Genomic DNA, 27,927 nt, shown 5'->3' with positions numbered 1-27,927 from the left:
TCTTAGAAAACTCTGGGACAACTTCCTTGTCAGGAATTGCAACTTTATCTCCTTTCATTAGCTACACCTAGAGTACACAGATTCCTGCAAGTAGGAATTTTGGAGTAGCTCGCTCAAGCATGTGTGTCCTAAAGGTACTATCCAATGTAAAGGCATTATTTAAGTCAGCTATGAACCTGCGCTCTAGGCAGAAGTACACACCAGGCAGTTAGTCCAGACCTGAAAGCATTCCTAGGGCTATGTCTAAAACCAGGAATGAATTAAGATCATACCTTTTGATTCTAGCCTATTGCTCAAGAGGTTCATAATCAAAACCTTCAAATGAAGTCAACTTTCCAAGAAACATTCTGAACTCACAACTCACACAAAATACATTAAATATTTATTATAATTACAGCAGCCTTACACAGGAAAGTTAAAAATTTAAAAATATCCCAATTTTTTGATTCATGATTTTTCTTCCTGACAGTTGGTCAGTAAGTCTTTGGGATATCTGTAGGTACCTTTAAGAGTTCTTCAACTTCTTCTTGTAAAGCCTCAGCTTTTTCACTCAGCAGCATCTATAATGAAAAAAATCCAACATTAGAAAACAAATACAAGCATTAGCTATAACTGTTCGACAGGTTAAAACACCAATGTTTCTTTCCAAACTTGCATCTGGTCTGTAAAAAAACTTCTGCTGCTGCTGCTCACAGGACTGCAATACCTTTGCCTCAAAGGACTAAGATTTTCACAAGTACTACTACAAATGTTTTTTTTACTGTTTACTGTATACCCATATAAAAAACTACTAACACAAAAGTTCATACAGTACACAGCTGGTTTTCTCAGTTCTGCCATCACATAATACACAAAATGTATCAGGACATACACAGTTTTCTCTAGAACTTAACAAGAGCATTTTTAACCTTAAACATAGATTTTCCATGTTGGAATAAACATTTGTAAGTTGTGCCTGCCAAGCTGCCCATACCTAGAACCCATACCTAGAATGGTTTGGGTTGTAACTAGATGATCTTTAAAGGTCCCTTCCAACCCCCCTGCCATGGACAGGGACACCCTCCACTAAACCAGGTTGCCCAAAGCCTCATCCAACTTGGCCTTGAACACTTCCAGGGAGGGGACATCCTCAACCTCTCTGGGCAACCTGTGCCAGTGCCTCATCGCCCTCACAGTATAAGAATTTCTTCCTTATATCTAACCTAAATCTACCCTCCTTCAGTTTAAACCCATCACCCCTTGTCCTATCACTCCATTCCCTTGTAAAGAGTCCCTCTCCATCTTTCCTGTAGGCCCTTTTCAGGTACTGGAAGGCTGCTAGGTCTCCCCAGAGCCTTCTCTTCTCCAGGCTGAACAACCCCAACTCTCTCAGCCTGTCCTCATAGGAAAGGTGCTCCAGCCCTCTGATCATCTTCAGGGCCCTCCTCTGGACTCTCTCCAACAGCTCGACGTCCTTCTAGTGGAGACCCCAGAGCTGGACGCAGTACTCCAGGTGGGGTCTCACCAGAGCAGAGTAGAGGGAGAGAATCACCTTCCCTGACCTGCTGGCCACACTGGTTTTGATGTAGCCCAGGACATGATTGGCTTTCTGGGCTGTGAGCACGCATTGTCGGCTCCTGTTGAGCTTTTCATCCACCAACACCCCCAAGTCCTTCTCCTCAGGGCTGCTCTTAATCCATTCTCTGCCCAGCCTGTAGTTGTGCTTGGGATTGCGCTGACCCATGTGCAGGACCCTCCACTTCGCCTTGTTGAACTTCATGCAGTTTGCATGGGCCCACCTCTCCAGCCTGTCAAGGTCCCTCTGGATGGCATCCCTTCCCTCCAGCGTGTCAACTGCACCGTGCAGCTTGGTGCTGTTGGCAAACCTGCTGAGGGTGCACTCGATGCCGCTGTCCATGTCACTGAAATATTTCTGGCTTTATACAAAGTTTCTTACTACAACATTTTACATCAGACCTATAGACCCCCTCGGTTTTAGCAACTGTCTACTTTACTGGCCTGAACTGTTTGTTGCTGGTAGTTGGAGTGTAACAGTCCCCCGGTAACATGTGTAGCACAACACATGCAAGCACTCATTCTAACTTCCCAGTTAGAGAAAACTCCATCAGTTTAATATCTGAGCATGAGAGTAAGCCAGGTTGCTGGATTTGACACCAATGCGGATGAGGAATCCGCATCTATCCCTTTCTGCTCACAGAGCAGCAAAAAAACCCAAAAAGCAGTAAGGAGCCTACAACAACATTAAGTGGTCATGACCTTTTAAGCACATAAACACCAAAGTTAATACTTTTACCCAGTGAGAATATGCAGTCAATAACAAAGTCTTAGTTTGTACATTTTTACACCAATCATGCGTTATTCTAGGCATTTACCAAAAGCTTGCTATTTTAGCAGAATCAAACATGAAGCCAACGCCATTGCAACAGCAGATGATTCATGGAGATAGAGGAGAGAAAATACTACCACTTGATAAATAAAACACTTCCTGGATTTTTCTTTAGGCACAACCCAATGTTTGTTATAGATCCTTTCCCTTAGATTATTTATGTGTGCCTAAGGCACGAAGTGTGCCTTAGAGGCAGATATTAAGTCAAGGCCCTTCTCGTGATGTATATTCAAAATGGAAAACAATCAGACAGGAAAGAACAACAGAGCATGACAAAAGAAGCCTAAATAGGTGACGTTAACCCTATACCTTGTTGGTTTCCATTTCTACAGTCCTGAAAATCCTGTTCTTTTATCACAACTACTACTAGAATTTCTATACTGAAATAGAAGTCCTGAGGTATTGGCAGAATCAAACATTTTCAGTTATGATGACTCAGCACAGAGATCAAGGTAGTAATTTAATTCTGTATTTCATCAGACAAGCTGACAGACAGTTTTGCCCTTTGCTTCCCCCCTGAAAAAGAGCACAACTTTCCACTACCCTGTATGTAACAAGTTGTTTTAAAAAAGTTTGTTTGCCTATCATTCAGGAGCATGATGGTCAGCAATTGTTCAACTACCTTAGATAAAGGATATCGTCAAGAAAGTATTTCAATGCATTATTAGTACAGGTCAGTATTTGGATCACAAATATCCACTAATGCCTTTACTAGTAAGCTGAATCTGAATATCATTCAAACATCCACTTTGACATATTGAAGTTCTGAAGCAGGTTTTTATAACTTCGTTTCTAACTTACCTTTGCAGATGAAACAATTTGTTTGGCTTGACGTCGTGACAAGTGCTCAATCATCTTGACCAGAGTTTCTGGATTTGCATTAGCCAAGTGGGCTAAAGTTTTGTACCCTGCATTATAAAGCTGTTTTGCTCGTGCCTGCAAGTCCAAAATTGCATTAGATTATTAAAACAGGCAATCAGAATTACCAGTTAAGTGCCAATCTCTGCACCAACCTCAAATATTTAATCTTTGCATATTGATCCAATTCTCTTTATCTTTCTAAGAACATGAACACTCACTGAGAGTTTTACTCTCCAAAAAAGGCTTTACTGCTAAGATCTACCTCCCCATACAATCTTACCCAGCTCTCCGGAACCCATTTGTTGTTTTTTTCTGAGCCTAGGTGATACCAACTCTGCCATCCTCTTTTGTTACCGTGTTTTCGGCATTCACTGTAACTGACAGGAATGACTGTCTCACATTCTTTGGAGGTGTTTAAGTGAAAGGAGTGCTGATTTTATCCCAATTTATTTTTCACAGAACAGAGATTTCACAAAATTCCAGAAGAGACTATACGCTCCTGTTTCAAACTTACATATATTTTTTCCTTTAGTATCACAATATCTTTTTTTATTTCTCTAGTTTTGTGTGAAGTCATGGTTGTGAGCTCACATATACAGGAGATACACACAGCACAGGAGAGATTCTCTGGAATTTGATTATCACCAGCGTAAGGGGGTGTACATTATCTGCTTCTCTTAACTTGGTTTGATCCTGTTGCTATGTAAGGTAGCCAAGCAGTATTTGCTTAACAGAGGGTCTCTGGGCAAACATTTCTAGAACTTTACAAAGCTTAAATTAAAATGCATTTCTACACTAGTAGTAGAATAATTTAGTATACCCAAGGCTTTAGTATCCTGAGTTATGAAATACTCATTTGATGAACTGTTACACCTCCAAACATTTGGTTGATTACCTTTTGGTTTTTTCCCCTCACCTTCACAAGAACGAACAGAAAGACATTTATTTGATGGTATGTGCAGTCTCTTTAGCATCCAACAAGTAATGGCTTACAATACATTATCTGCTGCCATGGTAACTGAGGACTATGCATATTCATTGATGTAAAGTAGGTGTCATTAATTTCACCAAAAATAACCACTAATTGCCAGCAAATATTTTCTGTGCTCTATTTGGCTGTTATATGCACAGTATGGCTGATGACACAGAATCTTCCCCCACTAATCTCTTGAAAAGGTTTTAGATTGCTCTTTGAAAACTGTGCAAGTAAATGTGCAGAAAACTTTTTCTTTCACTACAGTAACCTTGAGATTATTTTATTTCTTCCACATCAACCGAGGCAAATCATGTCTGTTCAAGATGATAGTCCACCTGCTACAAATATCAGCTGTTGGTAGTTTTAACTCCAGTGCAGAAATACCTTGGTTATAGTAACTATTTTGGAGAGTCATCTTTAAAACACAACTTCAGCAGAATCATGTTGTCCAGGCTGGTTTTGCCCTTAGACATAAATGCTCCCATATGGAGTGAGACGTGAAAAAAGACTAGTTACCTTTTGCATCCAATTCAGAAAATTTGATCTATACAAAAAAATATTAGGCTCTAAGTCTTCATCATTGTTCAGCTTCTCAGAATAAAACCTTACTGCCACTAAATTCTATGGTTTGCTGACAAACTGATTCTACAATAGGCTGGACAGGCAAGTTAGATCATTTTGCAAAGAGGTCCAGCGATTACTTATAACCTTGCACTGAAGCCCAAAAAGATTTGCTACTTCAATAGGAGTCTTTGATTCAGAGATCAGTTAAGTTCCTTATTTAAAACACATGCAGCACTGCAAATGATTATAAAAACCTAAGTTCCCAATAGGACTTCACATACTTCTGAAGGATCTCCTAACTTAACTAAGTATGTAAATTCTTATTCCTCTTTAGTCTCATAAACTGAAGAATCCTTACCACAAAAGAAACCTGAACGCTCTTTTCCAACCAAGTATACAGCTAAAGTATTGTCTAAACACAGCATTTTCACTGTTGCTGTGGTAGCAGCCAGAAGAAAAACATCATTGGCTCCAGCTCACATTTCCTCAGACCGCTTTTCCCCGAACTTCCAGGACTGTTGAGGCCTATCTGCACTATGCAAAATTCTCAATAAAACACTAGCTTGGTCTTCCAGATATATTTGAAAGGCAAAGTAACATTTAGCATGCAAGTTTACCTTGAAAAACTCCCAGAGCCAGGTTTACTAACCTCTAGAACCCCTGCTACTTCCATCAGGGGGATGAGTTCTGTCTTAACACAGTATGTCAACTGCTTGGTAAGTTCTGTCAGCAAGGCTTTATAAACCCAGAATTCTTCCAATTCCTGCAGAGGCAAAGATCACTAAAAATCAGATCCCAAGTTCTGTATTTGGGTGGTATAACTGATAAGAGCTCTGCTACAGCAACAAGCATATATTTGGCTTTTACACAGGGGAAGCAGTGTTATTTCTAGTTATCCTTTAAGCTAGTTGCAGAGTTGTACTCAGCACTTCAGCTGAACATCCCAAAGTTGGGGCAGTTCTGTAGGATAAGCAATGCATTATTTCAATACAGGAAAAAACCCCAAGAGAACAAGCCGAGTCAGCTATTTTCTTGAGATGACATTCCACAACTAAATGCCCTTATTTCCAAGAGAAAGGTAAAATTGTCAATCATTTCACCAGTGCTGACACTGATCAATGCCCTGTACAGTTTGTATATTTTCACATTCTCAGTGCATAAAGCTTACTTTTAATATATAAGAAATATCGCTGTATGAGTATGCTTCTTCTGAACAGGAAAAATAATTTTCAACAGGAAAGGTAAAAACCATGGGTTTGCACAGGAAAAATTAAATCCAACACCTGTGTTTAATTGTAACATAAGTGAACAAAGCTCCAGATTTTGCAAAACCAATCCCACAGAATTTATTGGAATTCATTTAACACACTACCTCGCAGAAATGTAGAACACAGGAGGTGAATGAGGCAGCAGAATTAAGGAGATTTTGCACATATCCACGGGACATATTAAATTTCTCTGAAACATTCCATATATTGGTCTCTTTCAGTAGGGTATAAAGGACAAGCGAGAGGTAGAGCCTGTTTACCACAGCACTGTCCACATTCTAGGAATAAAGCAAGTTAAAATTCAGAACCAACATCACATTCAAGATATTCTGTTAGTGCTACAAGGAAATTCTTTTCATCTCTACTCCTTCACGTCCCTAAAACAGGTCTATATTATACCCAAAGACAATAAACAACTTTAAGAAAACCAACCAACGAGGTGAAAAGAACCTTAAATAGAACAGTAAAGAACACTAGCAGAAAAATAATCCAGAATTTGTAAATAATCAAGTGAAATTACTAAACTGTCATCTTAAGTCTGAAAAATCTCCAGCCTACCTTTCTGATGGCTTGACCAGAAGCCTTTTTTGTAATAAAGCTTTCAGGTACTCCCACAATATCCGCTACTTTTTGTTCTGCTGCACTTAGCTGGTTGAACTAAAACAAGATTTTTAAAGAATTTTCAGTTATTTAGTTCTCTTAATATTATTGACTAATAGACTTGTGTTTTCTAAGTGAAACAATGTTTCACTATACAAAATATAGTAGTCACTAGACTAGTACTATAGTCACCAGACAGTCAGATCTACAGCTTCATTGCCTACTTGTCTGAATTATTTGTAACTGTCCATTTCTGAATGCCACATTTTAAAATGAAATAGATTTTAGTACTACCCCTAGTATACAACACTTTACAGAAAAGGGAGTAGTTGGAATTACAAGTGGATCTTACAGAGTGTGCAAGACTAGGATAAAGGCTGTGCTGCAAAGCTGACCTAAGCATAGTAGTCTGTAGGAAAGTATTAGTCACAGTGTGATAGTTGCAATCACAGCTGCAGTTAAGCAGTTAAGACTCTGACATCAAACAAAGATGAAGACGTAACATTCTCTAGCAGATTTTGCTCCCTAAACTACAGATTAAATGAGTAAGCATCAGAATGTAAATATGGCTCTTGATTAATTTAATAGTGGTTTTCTTGCAAGACTACAATGATGTGGTTACATATAACTAATTTATAGGAAAGTCTTGTTTAAGATTAACCAGACTCTGGTGATGGCAACGCTAGCACCAAGGTTAGAGTCAGGATTTGGAGTACTGGCAACAAGAGATGTGGGTCAAATATAGATGCAAAAGAGAACTTGAGTTTTTATGCAATACAGGAAAGCCCTTCTGCCCTATGACTGAAAATAAAATAGCATATCTTAACTTTTCATCAAATCGTTACCCCACTATCTACATTTCCTATGTGTATAAACTTACTTAAAATTTAATAAGCAGCATTACTATATGCCCCAATGCATGTTTGCTAGTAAATTCTCACCTGTCTCAAGTATATCATCCAATCTGGGCTACAGTTAGAAGTCATATCATATGGAGTTGCCAGATATAGAAGATGAAGATTGCTCTCAAGAATCAGCCCTTCCAAACCTTTCTTCAATTCTCTGTAAAGACGACTGCAGTATGCCAAGTCTATAGATCCTATAACAAGCACACAATATATCACAATTTTAAACAGGCATACAGAATTAAGTGTAATACATTTTAACATAGAGTCAATATTTCCTTTATCTTTCACAGAAGCTTGTTATGCCACCTGAATTGAAGAGGAACAACTGTAACTTGAATAAATGCTATAACCTAACATGAGCAGTGAAACAGAACTGTGGAAAGGCAGTCACCTATTTCCATGTATGTCTGTTCTGTGCGTGGTTTTAGAGTGTTTGTGAATTGCCTTGGCTTTAATGAAATCCTGGAACTATCTTGTAGATTGAAGGAATCTTTCAGAGACTTACGTATTCCAATTATGTTCCATACCCCATATCTTTACGCTATGACAGGAAATGAGAACTTCCTAATATACTCTATTACAATTGGTCTACAGGTCATATGCTTCCTCTCCCTCTAGGTCAAGAAATCCCCCTGGTCACAATATCTGTTCATAACAATGAATTATAAAACGAGGTTGTGAGCTATTTTGATTACAATTACTAAATCAAATCTTTAAATAATTTTTGGAGGTACAGTTCTGGTTTTACTCCCATTGTGACCGATGTTATTACACTTCATTGCCATCATGTTCAGTCACGCATTACTTGTTCATTCCCATTTTCAGTCCAGCACATCATTTAAGTAATCGAAACTGTCCCCCTACAACTTACTTTTCATTGAAGTTTCAGACTGAAGATAGGAAAACCTACTGAATTGACATAAGGCTGAGATGAAAGGGTTTGCTGAAATAAAGACTAAAATAAGAATAAAAGTCTTACCTTTATATGTAGCTTTACCCAATGGTGTGACTGTTAGCGTACATTTGGAATTGTGGTCCTTCTCAGATATTGTTCCTTTTAGGAGTCCTTTTTCTATTAGATTTTCTAACCCATCTTTAATTACCTCTGAGAGGCTCTTCTCTTTAGACAGCAGCTGCCGCTGAACACCCAGCAACGTGCTGCACATAAAATTGTCGACTTCCTCATGGGTAACTGCTATCTGCATCAGTTTTGCAAGTGATTAGCATGTTTAAAGGTATCATTTCACATAACATTTCATAAGCTCTATAAAAAAATTACTGAATAGAAAAGCAGTTTGGTATCCTGTTAATGTGTTTCTATAGAAATACATGACAACAAATAGAATGATAGATAGTCTATGACAGATCTGCTCTCCATCTGTTCTATTATTCTAGCTACTGCATCATGTTAATTTGTTTCCACTGTTTCTATTTGTGTTTTGAATCATGTATCAGAAATTGCATGTTATTAATACTGTAACATATCATAAGGTAGATGTAATTGACTTTTACACATAAGGAAATTGTCATGTTATACGATTACTTGATAAGTAAGTTAAATAAAAAGGCTAATCAAAATGTTGTCCTTAACTGATTAGAAGCTATTCTGAACTTGTAAACCAATTGTTTAAAAAGGCTGGTTTTTTCTATAGAATCAACAGACAAGATTTTCTTTGCGTTCCCAAGCACTTAAGTCACTCAGAGAAGAGTTAACTGTTACCTTCAGTCCAACCAAAGACAATAACAGGCTCTGCATTCCCTTGGTCAACTCCAGCAGAAGATTGCTGTAACAATTCTCTAAAGGACTGTTCACTAAATCCCGAACCTAAAAAGAGCAAGAAATGTATTAGCTCAGGGAAAATATTTATGCATTAGTTTAACACTTTCAAAAATACTGATACACATGATTCAGCTTGTAAAGAAAATAAATGTATACATCTAAAGTTTACGGTTCACATCTGAAAACAAACCACATAAAGGTAGTTTATAGGTATTATGACATAGGTCAAACACTTGCAGCTTTAAGAAGTGAACAAAAATTAAGTTAGGCAGCTCAGCTCCTCCTGTTTAGCCCACCAGCTTAATACAACAATTTAAATTACTAACAGCTTTGTAAAAAATACCAAGTGTTTGTCTTTTTCTTGCACTATGAGAATACTTTCTCCAGCACTATCAATACCAGCTCGACCAGCTCTGCCAATCATTTGTTTATATTGGTTCTTCTTCAGGAAGTCATTAGCAACGTAAGGAGCTCTGAGAATAACCCTGTAAAGAAGTTTTTAGTAAGTTATGCTTTATATTAAAATTACTAAAGCAACAATAAAATTTTACAAATGCAATCTTTATATATACCGCTTGCTTAGTAATTAATAAAAATCAAGTGCACTTGTTTGATCAGACGTGTAAATCAACCAGAAAAACATATAACAACAAATTAAAGTTTACTGAATGATAAGCCATGTTTATTATGTTTTGCAGAACTTTTGGAACTAGTCTTGACATCTACTCAAAGGCCTGAGTTTAAGAGTGAACATCACTGAGACATAAAATAAACCCTACTAAAAACCATAAGCAACACTGACCATAGATCAGTTATGGTAGAAAGACAATGCTTGTATGATTTTTTTTCTCCCCTTAGATGCATTATTCCAACATGCATGCACACAGAACTGCATTCTTAAGAGTTAGTCTTTGGTCATACAGAGGACAGTAGCCATATCATCAGCACTTGTATAAGAAAAGATAACCCATTTTTGTGTTAAAACATATTCAAAACATATCTCCTTAGAAAATATTTATTTCACAATTTAAACACTGTTCTTAGGACAGTATCTAAAGAAACCACCATAAATTCCTTATTCTTCTGGATAACATTACTAAAATACCGAAGCATTTCCACAATTTATTAAAATTTCCTTAATCCATTTAGGTAAGTGCTCTTCAGCTATGCATTCTGAGGGATTTGCTACTGATTCACATTTCCTATGTAAAAACTTTGCAGTCTTGTATCCCAAGTTGAACAGAAATTCCTTACACTTCCAATTTGCTAATAAAACCAGAAACATACTTTAAATAGCACTGATGTTTCCAACTTAAAGCAAATTTTTCACAAAGCAAAAATCAATACAACAATGAAATATGTTTCAGTTACCAACCTTCTAGCTGGCAGGTTGACTCCAGCAGCTAAAGTAGCTGTGCAAGCAAGCAGACACAGGACACCTGTAGAATATGCTTCCTCTATACTCTTTCTTTCATCATTTGTAAGGCCACTATGGTGATAGGCAATACCAAAAGGGATTGTTTGCTTCAGAACAGGACAGACACTTCCATTTCCGATATTCTTTAGGTTCTTGATGAGATCTTGTTTCTCTTTCTCCCTGTGAGCTCTAAATTCTCTTGGAAGAAGAAAAGCATTTCTTCAGATAGATCAATCATTAACTACTTAAAAAACCTAAATCAAGAGATACCCTTACTGTCTATTTCTGTTCATTACTCATTCCTCCAACATCTAGGTTGGAGAAATAGCTATTTCCGGTAACTTTAAAATAGCAATACACAGGAGACTGATTAAGTTGCAATAGAACTCTTTTCTTGTTTGTAACCACAGGTATACAGAAGAGATCAACTTCTATACCTGGTGTGGGTATTGAGTGCACTCAAGAAACAAAATAGCGCCAGTATCAGCTCGTAGTGAAGATCATAGGTACATCAAAAATGGATTCAATTTCAATAGCAAGGAAAGGTTTTTGTTTATTTTAATGTAATTACTTCCTATATAAAATTTAGCTTTGCCAGACCATTACGAGTTGATCAAATCACATTTAAATGAAACCAAATCTAAGTTATACTTACTTTGCTTTATTAAGGAAGCCTGGTTTAGATTTTACAACTTACTTTCACAAAGTAGGTATGGAACAGAGATATTCAATCGAATATTAACATGACAATACCGGGCTATAGCGAAAATGTTTCTTTTCTAAACATGCAGAGACCAGTGCCAAAGGGACACAAGGTTAGATTAATTTAGTATGCTTTTCCTTTTTTTATTATTTGTCCTCTACGAACCATTTCTTCAACTAGTTTCTTTAAAAAATAAGAATTTTTTTTAAAACATTTGTTTAATGAGTCTCAAGCAGTTTGCTATCATTTATGCAGTTAGCAATTTTATGATTCCATATTAAACGTATTTACTTCTTATCACTAAAGAAAGTCACTTGCAAACTAGTAAAGATAAATCCTAAGTTCTGACCAATTATTCCATATATAATTAAAAATTGTGACAGAAACTTACTTCTTGAGGTACCTGCACACCATTGAAGCCACATTTTCACAGTTCTTTTTAGTGGGACAAAAGATTAGGCAGGAATATTTAGGAATAACTTCAGTAACCAGTGCAATGATGTGGTCAGGATCTGCTTTCTCCAGATTACTAGAATACTATTGTAAACACAGATTGACAAATATTTAAACTCAGAAATTAAGTCATAAACTAAGTATTCAAGACTTGTTCTCAACCTTCACTAGAATACTTCCATTTGTTTTAACATGACATAATTCCAAGAAGTTGTAGGACAAGCTTTTCTCCCAATTCTCACTCGAAAGAGTTTAACATATCTAGCTTGAACTGAGGGATACATGGATGTAAGAATCAAATGCTTTGCTTTTTTCCCTTAATACTTCAATTTCTTTTAGCAATACCATAGTTATGTTACTTACGCTAGTGGCAGTCTACCATAACACAGATTTTTCTTTTTAAAGGCTGAAATGAATCTCTATAAGGCAGTAATAATCCAACAAAAAAGATGTCATCTTTCAGTATCATCTAAGAGTGATCAACTGTTGAGAAAACCTACCCAAAGACATAAAGCATTGAGTATCTGGAATACTCAAACCCATTACTCTTCACGTGTCAAAACACTGAAGAAATCTCTACCTTAAACAGCAGTAAAGAAGTGAAAATCAGGTTAAGCGTTCAGTATGTTCCTCCCCAAAGCATACCATTTTTCTTTCTCATAGGTATTACAAATGAACTATCATGTTTAAGTAATTTCTTCGGTAAAAGGTCTGTAAACAAATCAGTGTAAAAGAATACATTTCATAACTATAGTTCAAAGAAACTATAAGCACTTTGGTTTTACCTTGAAATTAAGGAGACGTGAAAATTTAAAGCCATTTTCTGTTTTGCTGTCAACTGCGTAAATGGTGTCTCGTATCTTTACGTATTCCTTTAATTCTACCTAGGAAAATAAGCCACAAACAGAAACTTTAGTTAAATTACCAAGTTTTCGATGAAGATTAAGCTATTACTGATGTACAGGTAATGTTTCTTTCCAAGCATCACTTTTCATATACACGTGTGCACGAACACAAGCACAACTCCACCCCATCAAGTTAATTAACAAAGTGATTAATTATAACAAAGAATATGATAAATGTTGTATTCCATGAATTATTCATAAAGCGTTGTCATGACAGCATTCAAGCACCAGTAGTACAGACTCTAGTTATATCAAATGAACTGTAAGGATTTATCACAGTAGTTGTAATATAGAAATTGGTTTAAAATGACACAAATGGCTAAACACAACAACATAACGGTACTTGCATTTATGCATTTACAAGTACATAGTGATATTTATTGTATTGGTAGAGTTGCATGCAGTATCAGGCATTATATTACATTACACTGTGAAATTAAGCACAAAAGCTGTGATACGATCCTAAACAGATTTGCTATATTTTTAAAGCCAAATATTTTCTTTACTAGTTTATGGTATCGTGTATACAGACCGGTCTAAAATTATTAGTATAGTACTCTGCTCGCAGGAACCTCTGCAGGTCTCCAACATTATTTAAAGTTGCACTCATTCCAATGATTTGTGTGTTTTCTGTAAAACAGAAGTTGAAATGAATTGCCAAGTTCACAATTTTTAACACTTCTGCTCAGTATTTAATTCAGAAGCCTGCTTCTTCATCATTAGTCTTTTTAAATGCCAAAGTGGCAGATTTGAAGGGGGATATAGCTAAGAAATATTACCTGAGACGTAAACATAAAAAAGGAATCCTTCTCTATAGAAGCATTTAATTGGAATGGCTAAGGGGCTCCTACGAAGAAATGGAAGACATTTGACAATACTCAGGATTTCTCAAACAGGCATCAAAAAAGCTTCAAAAAACACCTAGCCCAGCATTACAGGGTCAACTAACACTTAAGTGAGTAAGCATCGTTACTGCATGGAGTCATGCCATGTTCTTCAAAAGCAGTCAGAACACCACAAATCCAGAAAGCAAAAGTATTACTTCTCTCCAGAGATACCATCACTACAATATTTTAATAACATAACTGCAGTCATGACTTACTACTAGTGTAAAGAATTTTTGCAAGACTAATTTCCAGTGTGGCTCCACGACTTCCCTCACCGAGCATATGCAACTGTGCACAGAAGGGGAAAAGAAAATGCAAGAATATTACTGAGTTACGAGTATTTCTACAAACAAACAAACAAAAGGTTATGTAGTCCTAAACAAGTATTACAGGAATGTCTTTATTGGACTTCCTCATGACATCCCTCCGGTAAATTTTGACTGCTAAGCTCATTCCAGAAATATAGCCTCACTGAAACAACATTTAACAATCACAGAAAAACAGACCCAAGAACAAGTGTAGATAACAAGATTTTACAAGATATTTAACTAGACCATAACTGACACAAACAGTTAACTTCTGACAGTAAACAGTCAGTGTGCAGATCTTTGTATTCATCAGCCTCAAGCAATTTTAAACAAACCATGTTTTAAGCAGCACTTACAGTGGAAGTTAATATATAAAAAAAAATTCTAGCAGCCAGCCACTTCCAGAAAAAGTAGAAGTTACTTCTTAAGCTGCCTTCTGTTTAGAAGCTACTGTGTTAAAGTAAGGTCAGCCCGAAGCATTCCATGAATTTAATATCCCTCTTAGATGTTATACATATGATTTAACCCAATCAAACCCTTAGTAGCCACATCACTAAAAAGCAGAATAAAGGGCAATTCTCAGTCAAATGCTACTTGATATTTTTTTTTTTTTTTTCATTTTTTATTTAGTCATTATTAATACCAGACACAAAGTCTCCTGATTTCACATTTAGGAGCTTAGTTCTGGGATTCATAAAATACATTCCATATGATTAAAATGATTTATGTTTTTTCTAATCCATTAGAGATGTCTAACTGACTAGCAGTTACCAAGTAATTCATTATCAACCACTAACACAGATCTCTCAATATAGAATCTATTGCCCTGATATATTAAAAAATGCTTCAGTTAAAGAAAAATAACTTTCAATATTACAGAATTATGTACCAATGCAGAAAAAACTTAGTTAAGTAATAATAATTTCATGGTAAACACTCAAAGGAAAACCAAGTAATAAAAAATGCTCTTTGCTAATAATTGCATATTATAAATATAAAACAAATTTGCAATTTATAAATCTGAGTAAATCTTGTAGCATACCTCATCTACCACAACCAGACCGAGGTCATCAATTCTTTCTGTTTCAATTAAGGAATTCACTAGAGCATGTCCTTTTTCTATAGTAGCAATATAAAGAGACTTTTTTATTCTCCTCTTGATTGGTGGAAATCTTCCTTTACTTCCTGCGTATTCTTCAACCAGGAAACCCAATTCTATCCCAAAACTTGATAAACCCCTAACCTGTAAAAAAAAAAGAAAAATCAATTGGAGAAAAAACTCATGCTGATTTAGGATTTCAGAGCTGCCTCAAGAGCTCAGCATGCACATAACCAACCCACACCACAATCAGCTGTTTGAATTAGTGAAAACATATTAGCTATGACTACCTTTTCCAACTGCAAAGCTGAAATGTTTATAAATATTATCAAGCTTGAGTTACATTTGTTCTCTAAAATTCACTTTCCCTTTATATAAAGGAAAATATTAACTTTTATTTTGAGATCATTTCTTTAGCAAGTTAAGCAGTACAGCTCTAAGACTGCAGAACTATACATAACATTGCAAAAAGCTATTATTTCAAAATTCAGCATACTTTATAACTCAGCATCTTCACCTTGTAATATATGTCTATTTTATTATGAAGTTACTGTCCCTCAGAGAGCATTTAGGAGAGAAGTCACTCACTTCCCACTACATGTTTAAGAAAATCATGGAGTTTGCTAAAATTAGTGTTAAAACCAGCCAAGTAACCAGGCATATCAGAAAAGATAAGCAGTACCAGAAACACTGTATCCAGACCTTTTCTTGGACAATGGCAACGTATGGCAGGATCATCAAAACATCCTTCTGCCTGCAGAGTAATTCTTGGAGAATTATTATTTCAGCTACAAGTGTTTTTCCACCACTGGTTGGCAATGAGTATATTAAATTCTTCCTTTGCTGTAGAGATTCTAACATTAAGCAATCATGCTGCCATTCTGCAAAATTAAAAAAGAATCATTAGCAACCCCCAGGGACATGTTAATATCAAAATGCCTATGTTTCATATAGCATACTTTAAGCCTAGTGCTTGAGAGTTTTTTCTTTAATAAACTGCTAAAAGTTTTCAGTGATTGAGCCTTCCAGAGTATTCTATAAGCCGTATCAACCTTTCCCACCAATCTAAAAAACCAAAATAACCACTTTCCAACACGGTTTACATTAAATATTACCTTAACTTAAATATTTTACAGTGTAAAGGGTAAAACGGGCAACACTTCACTAGTATTTTGTTTTCAACAAACAATTAGTTACATTACCATAAAGTGTTTCAATCCCTCGAAGTTGTCTGAATAGATCTTTAACTTTGCTAGGCAATCCATAAAAAGGGCCTATATCAACAAAAGAAGATTCAGTAGTTTTCTTAGCAACACAAATCTCTTCAGATAAAACAGCTTCTTTAAGCTGCTTGGTCTTAGAGACCTGCAGAGTCTGGGCTTTGGCATTTCCAGTCATAGCACTTTTCAGATGATCTTTAAGACTCTCAGTTTTAAGTAAATCACACTTAGAGTCTGAGGAAAAGTCATTAGGTCTGTTCCTGTCTCCAGCATCAGGACAAAAAGATGATGGACTGCTGATTTTGTCTGAGGAAGAATTCACACATTTATTCCTCCTTTCTGAGGCTAGAGATACTCTAGAACCAGAAGAAAGTTCATCGATTTTCTCAAAATATAAAAGTTGTGATGATGGCAAGTCATCTAAAATAGATTCAGTCAGTTCTTCATTGCTATCCACTGGGTCATTTTCATTCACTTGGAAAGCATCCTCTTTGTCAGCTTTAAGGACAACCATATTTTCTGAAGCAGAAAAATTATCTTGTTTTTTCTCGTGAATTCCTAACTGAAGATTCCCAAGTATGATTTCTCCAGCTGCTTTAATATCTGTATTTTTATCCTGCAGGTATTTGTTCTCTATATCATCAACTTGAGCTAGCAAAGAATCATTTCCATAAAAGCTGTCATAGTCACCAAACATATCTTCTTCACTATCATTACTACACTGCAAAAACATAACAATGAGTATTAATGCTCCAAAGTAACACCAAAGAAGGCAGCATAACTTGTACAGCACACACATCAAATTAAATTCATTTAAGTCTTCCCCAACTTAACAAGAAAGTGAAGTGTTTTTCTGATGTTTGTGGGCAAAACCTAGCTTGATTTCTAAAGGAATGTATGCTGTAACTCAGTGAAATTTAACCTACAAGTAGACATGATGCCTGCACAGCTACTTAGTAGTGATGAATTTTTTTAAAGTTAAAGCCGAAGCGCATCCTCCCTCACACAAAGCGTCACGCAGGCTCGGCCTGGGCCAAGCCGCCCTCCCAGACAGGGTGCCCCCGCCTCCACACTCAGCCCTCGGGGCCTGCCCGCACTCCGCCATCCCCGTACCGGGGTCTCCGCTGGAGGCCCCTCGCCACCGGAGCTCAGTCTCTTGCGAGCCACCGGCGAGCAGACGGCACTAGGCTGCACCGGGGCCCGGCTCCGCTTGCGGACAGACCCAGGGCGGCTCTTCCTCCGCACAGCAAGGCTGGGCTCGGCCATCACCGCCGCCCCGTGGAGCCGGGAAGGGGGGGAAATCAGCCTCCGGCCCGAGGCCGAGGCTGCGCGAAAGCGGCGCGGAGACCGTCACGGCCACGGCAGGGCACGGCGAGGGACAGCCGAAGCGCCGGAGGAAGGTAGGACCGCCATGAGGAGAGCGGAGGTCCGCAGGCAGCTTCCTCCAACACAACCACCGCTAACATCACTTCCGTCAACGAGCCTCTGAAATGGATGAACCGTAACCGGGCAGCGGCCAATCGCCTGCCTCAAGTAGGGCAGGGAGCCAGCAGCAGTTGGGAGGTGATGACGTAAGGCGGAAATGGCGTTGTTTGTGGGTGGTGTGTTGTAGGAGGCAGTATGGCGGTGAGGGCTGCGGCGGTTGGGAGGCCCTGGCGGAGGCTGATGCCCGGTGCGTTCCTTCTGCTTTCTGGGCTCTCCCTGTCGAGTGAGGTGGCTGTGCCCGAGCGGTAGCGGCCGTGGGGGTGCGTGGGGTGCTCGCGTGGCCGATCTCCCGCCGTGCTATCACTGATCCTGTCACTCTTTCTGTTGCAGCCGCGCTGTGGGAACGGCCGCGCCGCCTGCAGCACGAGTGGCAGCCCGGCCACCCCGACCAGGTGAGGCCCTGAGCGCAGCCCGGCGGAGCTCCCTTTGCTGCTGCTCTCCGGGCGCTGCCAGCCTCGCCAGGAGCGGCTCTGGACGGGCAGCGGTGTCTGAAAATGCGTTGCTTTGGTCTTTATGTAGCTCGGGCTCCTGAAAAAACTGAATTAAGTTATTTGGTGCGTTACAGGGCAGGAACTTGGTGCTGAGTGAAGTCACCAGGTGTTGAAGTGAAGGTGCCATTGATCTGTAGTCCAATACCTTAACCGTGGTCACTTCAACGGGCTGCCTCAGTGACTCGAATGTGAGGCAAAACCTTTGGCAGTGCAAACTGATTTCCTGTATACAGCTGAGAAATAGATTTGAGAGAATGCACTAGGTGTGGCTGTTTTGTCACAAAAAATGCGTTGTCCAGTACTAGCAAAAAAAATTTTAAAATCCTTTCTCTGCTCAAATTCTACCTTTGTCTGCAAAAATGAAATTTTTCCTTCCACGCGTCTCTTACAAAGATTTGGTGCTGGGGGTGTTCTGAAGCTTAAGGAGCCTTTCAGGGCTTGGGAGATATTTGGGAATCTCTCTGTTGAAGTGTGTGGGCAGACAGGAACTCCTTCAGGCCATTCTGAAATTATTCTCAAAAAGTCTCTTGTGACTTGTCAGACAGAACTACCTTACGACCAGCTTCTGCAGACGTTGCCTTCTAAGTAAAGGGTGTAAGCACTATCTTATTGATTGATTAAATTAACTTGTTACATTGTCATTATTATAAAGAAATAAAAGGCTGTGTAGCTGTGAGAAGTCTTTTAGATTGCTGGGTACCAATCAGTGTGTTACAGGGATAAGAAAGTTACTGAAAAACTTCAATCATACACTAAATACCTCTTTTGGTTTCAAGTCATGTTTTGCCCAAAAGATAAAAATAACAAACATGCCTTATTTTGTTGTGAAGTTGACAGATGTTAATAATTTTCTCATTTCAGCCCATACAAATGGAGAACCCCTATAAAGAGCCTCCTAAAAAATGTGTCTTATGTGGAATAAATGTGGACTACAAGAATGTCCAGGTGAGTTTGAAAAATCCTGTGCTTTGATGAAGGTAACTGGTTTACTAATTTTAAATTTGTATTAAGTTCACATGGATAAAAATGAAAAATTCATTCCTATGTGTAGGGGTGTAAAACTTGTAAGAATGTGTGCAGATAAGGGTCAAATAATGTAGTTGTGATAAGCTGTGCAATCTACTAGTCCTATGTGCAGGTGTTACAACTTTGTTGTTTATGAAATAAAGAATCCTCAATTCTAATTCCTCTGTCATATAGCTTAAATGTTATGACATATAAACTACTGTAACTTCAAGCTATACTTTTTTTGTCTCCAGGTAGAACTGAGTTTTGTAAAAACAGATCAAAAACTGAAAAACAGAATGCAAGTAGTAAAATAAAGCTCTCTAAAACGTGTTCTTAATCTGACTTTGGATTTCTTAACTTTAAATAGCTCCTTTCCCAGTTTGTTTCTCCGCATACTGGCTGCATTTATGGCAGGCATATAACAGGTATGTGAAGTATTAAATTACATCACTCACTGGTTAGTGTCAATGTTTTTATGAGTCCAAGTAACTGTGTATCAGCTATCTCTTCAAAAGTAACTACTATCAACTCTATACATTTTCTAATAGTATTCCTCTGACTTAGTAGCCTTCATCAAGGAATTAAAATATCCCTTAATTAATATATTTTTGTATTTAACTGTAAAAGCTCACATGCATTTTTCTAGGAAGACATAGACAAAGCTAGAGGGAATTTTCAGTAATATCCCTTTCACCCTTTACACTAATGGTTTGGCTATTCTTGATTTAAGAGACTGAAAATGATTTCTCTCTTTAGGCTTGTGCAACAAGAAGCAGAAGGAAATTTCAAAAGCCATTAAAAGAGCTCATGTATTTGGTAAGTATAATTATGCTTTTGAGTTTTGTAAGTCAAGCCTACTTTCCTATTAAAAAAACCCCTTCATCTTATGTTTTTACAGGACTTATGCCAGTTATGTTTAAGAACCCATCATTTCTCACAGACCCCAAGATATGTAATGTCAAATATCCAGAGTAATATATTATAAAGAAATAAACAATAAAACTACTTTTCAAGTTTATATACTTGTTTATTGGAAATGTGGCTAGCATAATACATCACTGAATGGAGAGTGGATGTCAGTGGCTTTTTATGAAATGTCAAGTCTCTAAAATTGTCTGAAGAAAGTATGAAAGATGAAAGCCAGTCGTAGAAATTGGCAACTGTATGTACCACTTCCTCTGGTCACAGGTCTTTGCTGAAGTTCAGGTAGCTGTTTTTCCCTTGCTGGATTGGAAGGGGGGAAAAATAAGTACTGGATAGGTAAGGATAAATTATTTAAATTGTGGCAGTTAATCTAGACAGCTAATTCTGTTAAGCATGTTACCTGTGTTCATTTGATGCTCCCTGCATCTGCTGACGGAAGGGTAGTACTGGTTCTTCACTAGCAGCTTGAAGCTGTATTATTCTGAGGCATGATTATACGACTGCTAACATCCTGCTAGCATAGCCTTTAAACCCTGAGAGAGCTAATACAGATTTAACTCTGGAAGGCAAAATGAGGGAATGTCATCTGAATTTGTCTCTATGCCAAACAGGATTAATGCAGTGGGGGAAAAAAAAAAACCCCAAACCTGTATGTCTTGCAAAAATGCACTGTTTTTCTTAACTCCTGCAGTGCTATAAATTGATATGTCACTTGAATGTGCTGGCAGTAGCTTTTGGTGCAAAGGCACCTGGACAAATTATTAACAGATCAGAAAGTAGGAGAGTGTGGGTATTCATTTGTGTCCCTCACTTTTTCCAACATGTCCTCATCTGTTTCAGTACTACTCAGTGTAAGCTTCCTTTCCTGGTCACTGTCTTCTTGGTCACGAAGTAATTTTTGATGAAGCTGCACTGATTTGGATTTCTTGAATGACTTTGATCCTGTTGTGGTCCCTCTGACTTTACGCTTGGTTAGGTGTCTTGTTTCGGCTTCAGTGAAGTCTCTCTCTTCTACCATGAGAGTCAGTTTGTCCGTGACATTAATATTATGGTCAATGTTACAGCAGTTCTTGGATATCTGTTGGCCTTTGAAGGAAACAATACATGTCTGAAGTCCAGAATTGGGGAAAAATGTTTGCAGTGCCTGACAAAGGAGAACATTCTCCTTTGGCTCTCCTGGGTAGTCTCTGTCTTCTGGAAAAAAAAAAAAAAAAGAAAAAAAAGAAGCTAAAGTTGCAGTCCTTCTTTGCATACCTCTACCACTACTGTTCTGGCTGCCTCAAGTTCAGAACTGATTTGTGCTTCTGCCAGTTGAATCAACTTTGGAAGTCATTACTAAGACTGGCGTTGCATTTACTTAACTTACCCAAACAGCTTTGTTGCTTTTTCTTCTTTATTTCTTCTTTTAATTGGCTCACTTCTGCTAAGAGTTTCTCTACAGATCGTTCACTGACTTCTACTGTAGAGCATATTTTCTGCAAGGAAAAGAGCATTTGATAGGATTAACAGTATTCACAGAAGCTGACTTTAACCTTGTTGCAAAATCCTTAAAGGTACTTGTGACTAAGAGTTGGACACAAAGTGGTAAAAAGCTTAAGTAATGAGCTTCATTTAGATTTTAAAGATGCTAACTTAGACCTTGTGTTTAATGAGGTACAAGATCCTTTACTGGTTCCCATCTAAGCAAAGGAGCTCTGACAAACTACAGATAGTGCTCCTTCAAAATAATCCTCTTGTGACACTTGAGGATTTATCAATGTACTTTTGATCAAATGAAAACTTAAGTTTTCAACTTTGAGAGCTTAGTGTACAGGTACTAATAGTAAATGGAACTCCCTGATCTTTCAATATGCCCTTCCAAGACACGGCTTTGTTTCTCATTTAGTGCAAGATGGTATACCCTTTGCTTGGCTTGCTTTTGTAGTACTGCTGAAAATAACTATTTGGCAGGTATGCCTGTCTTACCTTCAGTTCTTCCTGCAGGGTGACATACATCTTATTTATCTTATGAACCTCTTGTAAGGATCCATCTTCATAAAAGAATTCTGAGCTGTGGACCAAGAATATAATTGTATAATTGCAAGTTAATGATCCCAGTGCTTACTTAGAAGCTATAATAAAGTAGCATTTTGAGCTTCAGCACTAGTGCCTATGAAAGAGACAGCTGCTCTCATGGCAAAGTATGGGACTTAACTAATTTCCAAGTACCTTGGAAAAGTAAACTGCAGAAAACAGGTCAACAAGTGGGCAGGGTATGGCTGTAGCATTTGCAAAAGAACTTTCATAGAAAGATAATGATACTTAACTGAAAGCTACAGCTATCAGTAATATGACATATATTGTACCTGTGTTGTCTCACTGCTCTCACAAAACCAGAAGATACACAGGAACCAGACACTGTTCTGTAACCTTGCTGTTCTGCCATACCCAAGTTGGTAACCACCAAAGGAACTTTCTGGAAAAGACTTAAAAACAGAAGCATGAAAACACAATTTATTAACATCCAGAAGGCCTCTCTTCGATAGTTGAAAGTTTCTTGACTATTAAGCACCCCAGATGGAGGTTTACAGTATAGTTCTTGCTAAATGTATTACATTGCACATAGATGACTACTTACGGCTAAAGGCAAACTGCAAGAGCAACAAGACTGAGCAATGCCTCTAGCTTTTTCCCATTTCTGAGTATAAGTCAATAATGCAATACTTGGTGCCCACAGGCTAGGCTTAATAAGCATGTCTCTGAAGATAACTGAAAGTTGCTACCAATATCAATATTTCAGTGATATGCGAAGATGATCACCGTGCATCACTGAAATCCTATACACAAAACCAAATTGATCAAGAACAGCTTATGTGCATAAATGAGCTGACAGTGTCTGCCTGTTGACACTGGCACTACAGATAGTTATAAAGGCAAATCCCTGAACAGAACTCTAGGATAAGATTTGAACTGGGTTCTAGCAATATAAGGAGTAATCTTATTTAATGTGTAAGTTTCAAGGGTAAAATAAACAGTGTTAATTCAGTTGCAACAAAGAAAAACTGTTCTAAGTTAATAGCACATGCTGTGCTACTGCTTTATTAAAAGTAGAGAACAAACCAATTACCCTTCTTGTGGTCGATGTAAGGCATGTTCCAGTCTGTAAGTAGAACAACTTTCTGTCATCACACTAGAAGTTAATAAAAGGAATACGAGGCCCTGATTTGATAGGTGTGACTGTAAGTTCTTATGAAGAACTCTTTCCCGGAATGTCATAGTCTGGTCTGTGTTACGTCTGAATTTGTACCATCCTATTACACTCTGCAGGCAGAAGAGAAAATTCATTATTACTGTTGAATCATGCTGTCCCTGTGTGTCATACTGAAGCAAGTTAGAGTACAAAGTCACTAATCTGAATTGCTTGGTGATGTGTACATATTCAAGCAGTTAGTTAACTTCAAACTCTTAAAACATCTAAGCCTAATTCCAGTATGACAATTTCTCTCTGTCCTTCAAAACCATGTGTTGAACTGGCCTGTTTTCTGAGCTTGTGCTCAAGCTGAAATTCTGCAAACTTGGTTCTGTTATTTTGCTGTTTGTCTCTTTCCAGCTTCTACTTTTCCCTTGTGAAACTTTATTCTGTGGAGAAGAGTTTTGTTGGGTTTTTTTTTTTGTCAAGTGGTGCTTAACCACTTAAGTGAGCTGACCTCAATTGATCTTAAGATAGGAATCAGTAGAATTCTTTTGGTATATTTGAACTGTTCACTTGAGAAATGAATAAGAAAAAGAAGTTATGACATATATGTGGGCAAACCCTAGTAAAAAATAACCTGCTTTCAGGGGCGAAAGGTGACGCAGCTGCCTTGATCAGCAGTGTGAGGGACTAAATAAAAAATTTAAAAAGAGGGGACGAAAGAAAACTTGATACAAGAGGTATCCAGAACAGCCCCCAAAATCTGAGCGAGATCCTTGGTATGGTTTAGGTTTGAAAATAAAATACCTTCTTACAGCCTGACAGTATTTTCTTCAGGGCAAGTTCATTCAGTTCTCCTGCAGAATTATAAAAACTAGAAGAAAATTAGGATAATTAGAGGAACAAAAATGCTGCTGTAGAAAGAGTTATTCCCTAGCAGTCTGGCAATCATCTTTAATAGCTTTTTTCCCCTGGTAAGCATAAGGACACGCTGACACAGCTGCTCTGCTAGGACAGTGCAGTTAATTTCATTACACAAATAGCTATGCAGGTGGTCTTGTACAGCCCAGATGCTGTTCTGGCATCAGTGCTACTGGGAAACAAGTTAAAGGTAGCATTTATGTTTTCTCTACTACAAAATAGTAAGATGCCTTCAATATGATACAAAATGCCTTTCTAATAACATCTGGGCTTATCAATTTTCAGAAAGATTTGAGAAAGAAATTATGTTGTGATTCTCCCCTCACAGGGGTGTAAACTGTACAGCTGTGTTCCCATCTATGATGGAACTCTAAATACTAGTCCTAGAAACTACTCCTGCCTTGGGGCTAACAAGTGTTTCTTTTTCTGACCCTCTTAGAAGCTCATGGCTGATGCTATGTTTTATTTCTCTTTTGGTTTTTTTTGAGGGTGAGGTGTTGGGATGTATGCTTTTAGAAAAGCAATGCTTTTTTTTTTTTTTCAGTATGTTGACGTTATTCTGTAGTTTATATGGTATTATAGCTCACCAGAAGGTGCATTATGCCATATTTCTATTTCTATATGCATAGATAAACACCAAAAAAGGACATGAAGAACCAAAATAGGAATAACATAATGCATTTTGCATCTGTAATTCCAAGGGGTTGCTATGGCTAATGTAGTTACAGCTGGGTGATTTTCTCAGTAATGTAATATAAATTTAACTCTTAAAGAGTTCACGTTAGGGTTAATTTTAACTTTTTCATATCTGTTTACTTAAGATTCTTACCTGAACAACTGGTAACATGGAATATGCTTCTGTATATCTGGAAAGAGAAAGTAATATTACTCTGGGTTCATAAGTTCAAGATGTATATTCTTTTGTATGCTATAATCAGAATTAAACTGGTAGAACCAAGAATTATGTATAATATAATTTCTTAAAATCAAATGCACTAATACCTAATTAAGGTTAAGAAAGGAAACATTTTTAAAAAATTACTTTAATTCATTTTTCAAATGTAAACAGAACCACTTATATGAACTGTATTTTTTTTAAATACTTTTTTCTGTTTTGTCAAGTGAAAAAAATCAAATTAGCCACTTTATTTTTTCCATCGCTTCTGTCAAGTACAGGAGTAGTATGTAATATTAAAAGTTTAACTTGAGTTACTCTGCAGCACGGCATGGATGCTGTTAGTGAGAAAGATGAGGCTGGAGAATAGAAACCCATAGGGTAGATGATGAGAACTGGAACACTGACTACCAGAAAAAAACCTGGTAGGTGATCTAATGGCATTCTAATCCTTTTCTTCACCTAAATTCTCTACTACTTTCATTTTCACAAGTTAACTAAAAAAAACCCCAACCAACCAAAAAAAAAAAAACCCCACCAAACCACAAATTTTGGAGCAACTAACTCGGCCTGTGAGAATGTGATGATGAGACTCTGTGTAACTTGATCAATGCCACCACAAAAAATTCCCCAACATTTTTGGTTCAGCTGTGAGACTCACTGGAGGAAAGTGTTACATTTTAATTGTATCCTAGAGTAAAACTATAAAATGGGATGCAGTTTCTCACTACCATGTTTTCAGGAAGATTGGAAAGAAGGCACCTTGTTCTCTTTTTGTGTACCTGCATTTTAAAGGAATGGAGTTACATGCCTGTGCACGTATATGCGTTTTTGTTAAGGGCTAGTATAAAATGCATATCCACTCCAATCCCATGAAGACTATAAAGAAAAATATATCTAGCATCTGCTCAATTAAGTATGTAAATAGTTTGCAGCCTTCACAACAGTATTTTATAAGCTCCAAATTCAGTAATAGATGCTAACACGTTACACTTCACCTCACTGAAACAGGCCAAGTTTTTCCAGGGCAACTGTAGTCCAGGAGAGTTTGTGACATGGTGAAGACAAAGAAGGAGCCTAAGCCCTAAATTACCTTTAATGTGACAGTATTTAGCAAAGTGGAGCTATTCAAGGAACTAAGAAATGGTATTTCTGTTATTTTATTTTCTATAGTAAAATTGTATTTTTTAAGCAATTAAAATGTTACAAAATAACCCTTCCATGTGTTTTTTTTTCCTAATCGTCGTGGACTCCAGGATGTAGCAGCTTTGATCTTGCTGTAAGGTGTTGACTGCCCTCATTCAAAACTGTAAGCAGTCATATAGTTGCCTGAAATCAAGCGTGGTATTAGAAATGTGGACAGACTAACCGATTGTATAAACAACTTCAACATCATCCATTTGTGAGTCAGTAATGCTGTTCTTGGCTTCACCTTTCACATCTCCAAGGAGAAACCCTTCCTTTAGAGGGGGAGAGAAAAAAAAAAAAGTTCACATTAACAGTAGTTTTGAACAGGACTTCTCTCCGTCTGATATTAACAGTATAAAAACTGCCAAAATGAACTTTTTTTTAAAACAGAGTAGGTTCTCACTCATTTTGGGATACCTGCCTGTATTTAAGAAAAAAAAAAAAAAGTTGTTTTCCTTTCCTCATGTTTTCATTCACAAGTGAACAGTCTGTGGCTGTACAGGTGCTGCCTGCCTCCAAGGCTTAGGCCAGAAGGCCCGGCCAGCACTTCGGTCAGGCCTTGGCAGACAGGGCGCTGCTGCCGCCACATCGGGTGTTCGGTGGCCCGCACCTCCACGTTTTAAAAGAAAAAAACGCACATTTTCCTGGCATTAGCGCGGAAAGCAACCTCCCTTGCAGCTGGGAGGGATCAGTGCAAAACCGCGCTCCAGCACAGCATGCAGCGAGGCCTTGGACGTCCGTGGGGCCCTCCCGGGAGCGAGGCCTGGGGCGGGAGACAACACGTCCTCCAGACGGCGACGAGAAGGCCCGGCGGCGGACTCCGCCATGGCGGAGGCGGGCTGCCCGCGCGAACAACGGCCGCCCCTCCCTCCTTCGCTCCCCCCACCCGCCGGCCCGCAATGTCCCGCCCCGTCCCCTGCCGCCCCTCCCGGCGGCGGGGCCCGCGGCACCCACCGTGTCCGAGTCGGTGCTGAGGTGCTGGAAGGCGAGGGCGCCGAAGACGAAGCCTGAGAGCAGGGCCGACGTGCTCTCGCCCTCCATGCCCCCGACAATGGCGGGCCGCGCCGCAGCGGCGGGAGCCCCCAGCGGCCGCCTGCGGCAGGGCAGGGCCCGGTCGGGCACATCCCGTCCCCTGAGGCAGCAGCGGGGGAGAGAGGAGGCGGCGTGCGGGTTGCGGCCTGTCCCGAGCCGCTCCGGCGGCGGAGCGCGGCCTCTCGTCAGCTGCCTGCCCTCCCCTCGCCGCCTCCTCGCCTGCTTCAATCCTCCCTCGCTCTCCCGGCATTTTCCCACCTCCTGCCCGGCGAGGCTCACTGCAAAACCAGCCCTTTTGGTTTGCCTTAAATGGTGTAATTCTTACGTCTAAGTTTCTGGTTTGTTTTTACCCTTAAGGTGGAACAATGCTCTGATTTAGGAAGGCTGTTCAGTTCCCCCACATCTCATGAGTAGCTTCTGGACGGAAGGATTGGAGGTGCAGCAGCAGGGGCTTGTTCCCGAAGGCATGGTGAGGT

General features: G+C 38.6%; 3 protein-coding genes across 10 annotated transcripts; 1 reads left to right on the top strand and 2 right to left on the bottom strand.

Annotated features, from left to right (window-relative positions):
* Positions 1-363: 363 nt before the first annotated feature.
* HELQ (helicase, POLQ like) lies at positions 364-17,779 on the bottom strand. Of its 4 annotated transcripts, none has more exons than XM_075751292.1 (18): positions 17,449-17,779; positions 16,318-17,056; positions 15,818-15,996; positions 15,059-15,259; positions 13,924-13,996; positions 13,354-13,451; positions 12,702-12,800; positions 11,855-12,000; positions 10,719-10,958; positions 9,687-9,828; positions 9,284-9,388; positions 8,543-8,762; positions 7,597-7,754; positions 6,614-6,712; positions 6,160-6,333; positions 5,437-5,550; positions 3,188-3,322; positions 364-560 (listed from the first exon to the last, which is right to left on the bottom strand). In XM_075751292.1, exons 1-18 carry the CDS (start codon positions 17,599-17,601, stop codon positions 474-476), a joined length of 3,162 nt encoding a protein of 1,053 aa, XP_075607407.1. In that variant the 5' UTR covers positions 17,602-17,779; the 3' UTR covers positions 364-473. The 4 variants fall into 4 exon arrangements, with proteins under 4 accessions (XP_075607407.1, XP_075607408.1, XP_075607409.1 ...); XM_075751293.1 differs by having other exon boundaries at positions 16,318-17,051; positions 17,449-17,590; XM_075751294.1 differs by having other exon boundaries at positions 16,318-16,389; positions 17,449-17,503.
* A 22-nt stretch (positions 17,780-17,801) lies between these two features.
* On the top strand, positions 17,802-20,337 carry MRPS18C (mitochondrial ribosomal protein S18C). Of its 2 annotated transcripts, XM_075751302.1 has the most exons (6): positions 17,807-18,007; positions 18,151-18,212; positions 19,173-19,256; positions 19,687-19,744; positions 20,076-20,135; positions 20,218-20,337. In XM_075751302.1, exons 1-6 carry the CDS (start codon positions 17,956-17,958, stop codon positions 20,292-20,294), a joined length of 393 nt encoding a protein of 130 aa, XP_075607417.1. In that variant the 5' UTR covers positions 17,807-17,955; the 3' UTR covers positions 20,295-20,337. The 2 variants fall into 2 exon arrangements, with proteins under 2 accessions (XP_075607418.1, XP_075607417.1); XM_075751303.1 differs by lacking the exon at positions 19,687-19,744 and having other exon boundaries at positions 17,802-18,007.
* Positions 20,326-27,574, bottom strand: ABRAXAS1 (abraxas 1, BRCA1 A complex subunit). Of its 4 annotated transcripts, XR_012835246.1 has the most exons (10): positions 27,374-27,571; positions 26,601-26,691; positions 25,166-25,202; positions 24,223-24,289; positions 23,350-23,543; positions 22,589-22,708; positions 22,209-22,293; positions 21,610-21,718; positions 20,644-21,437; positions 20,326-20,543 (listed from the first exon to the last, which is right to left on the bottom strand). XR_012835246.1 is itself a non-coding variant. In XM_075751298.1 (9 exons), the coding sequence occupies exons 1-9, from the start codon at positions 27,458-27,460 to the stop codon at positions 21,013-21,015; spliced, it is 1,212 nt and encodes a 403-aa protein (XP_075607413.1). In that variant the 5' UTR covers positions 27,461-27,574; the 3' UTR covers positions 20,326-21,012. The 4 variants fall into 4 exon arrangements, 3 of the variants coding, with proteins under 3 accessions (XP_075607413.1, XP_075607412.1, XP_075607414.1); XM_075751298.1 differs by having other exon boundaries at positions 20,326-21,434; positions 27,374-27,574; XM_075751297.1 differs by having other exon boundaries at positions 20,326-21,437.
* Between the last annotated feature and the right edge of the window lie 353 nt (positions 27,575-27,927).

This window comes from Balearica regulorum, chromosome 4 (assembly GCF_011004875.1).
Source record: "Balearica regulorum gibbericeps isolate bBalReg1 chromosome 4, bBalReg1.pri, whole genome shotgun sequence".
NCBI lineage: Eukaryota > Metazoa > Chordata > Aves > Gruiformes > Gruidae > Balearica > Balearica regulorum.
This window is presented reverse-complemented; position numbering and strand designations above follow the sequence as displayed.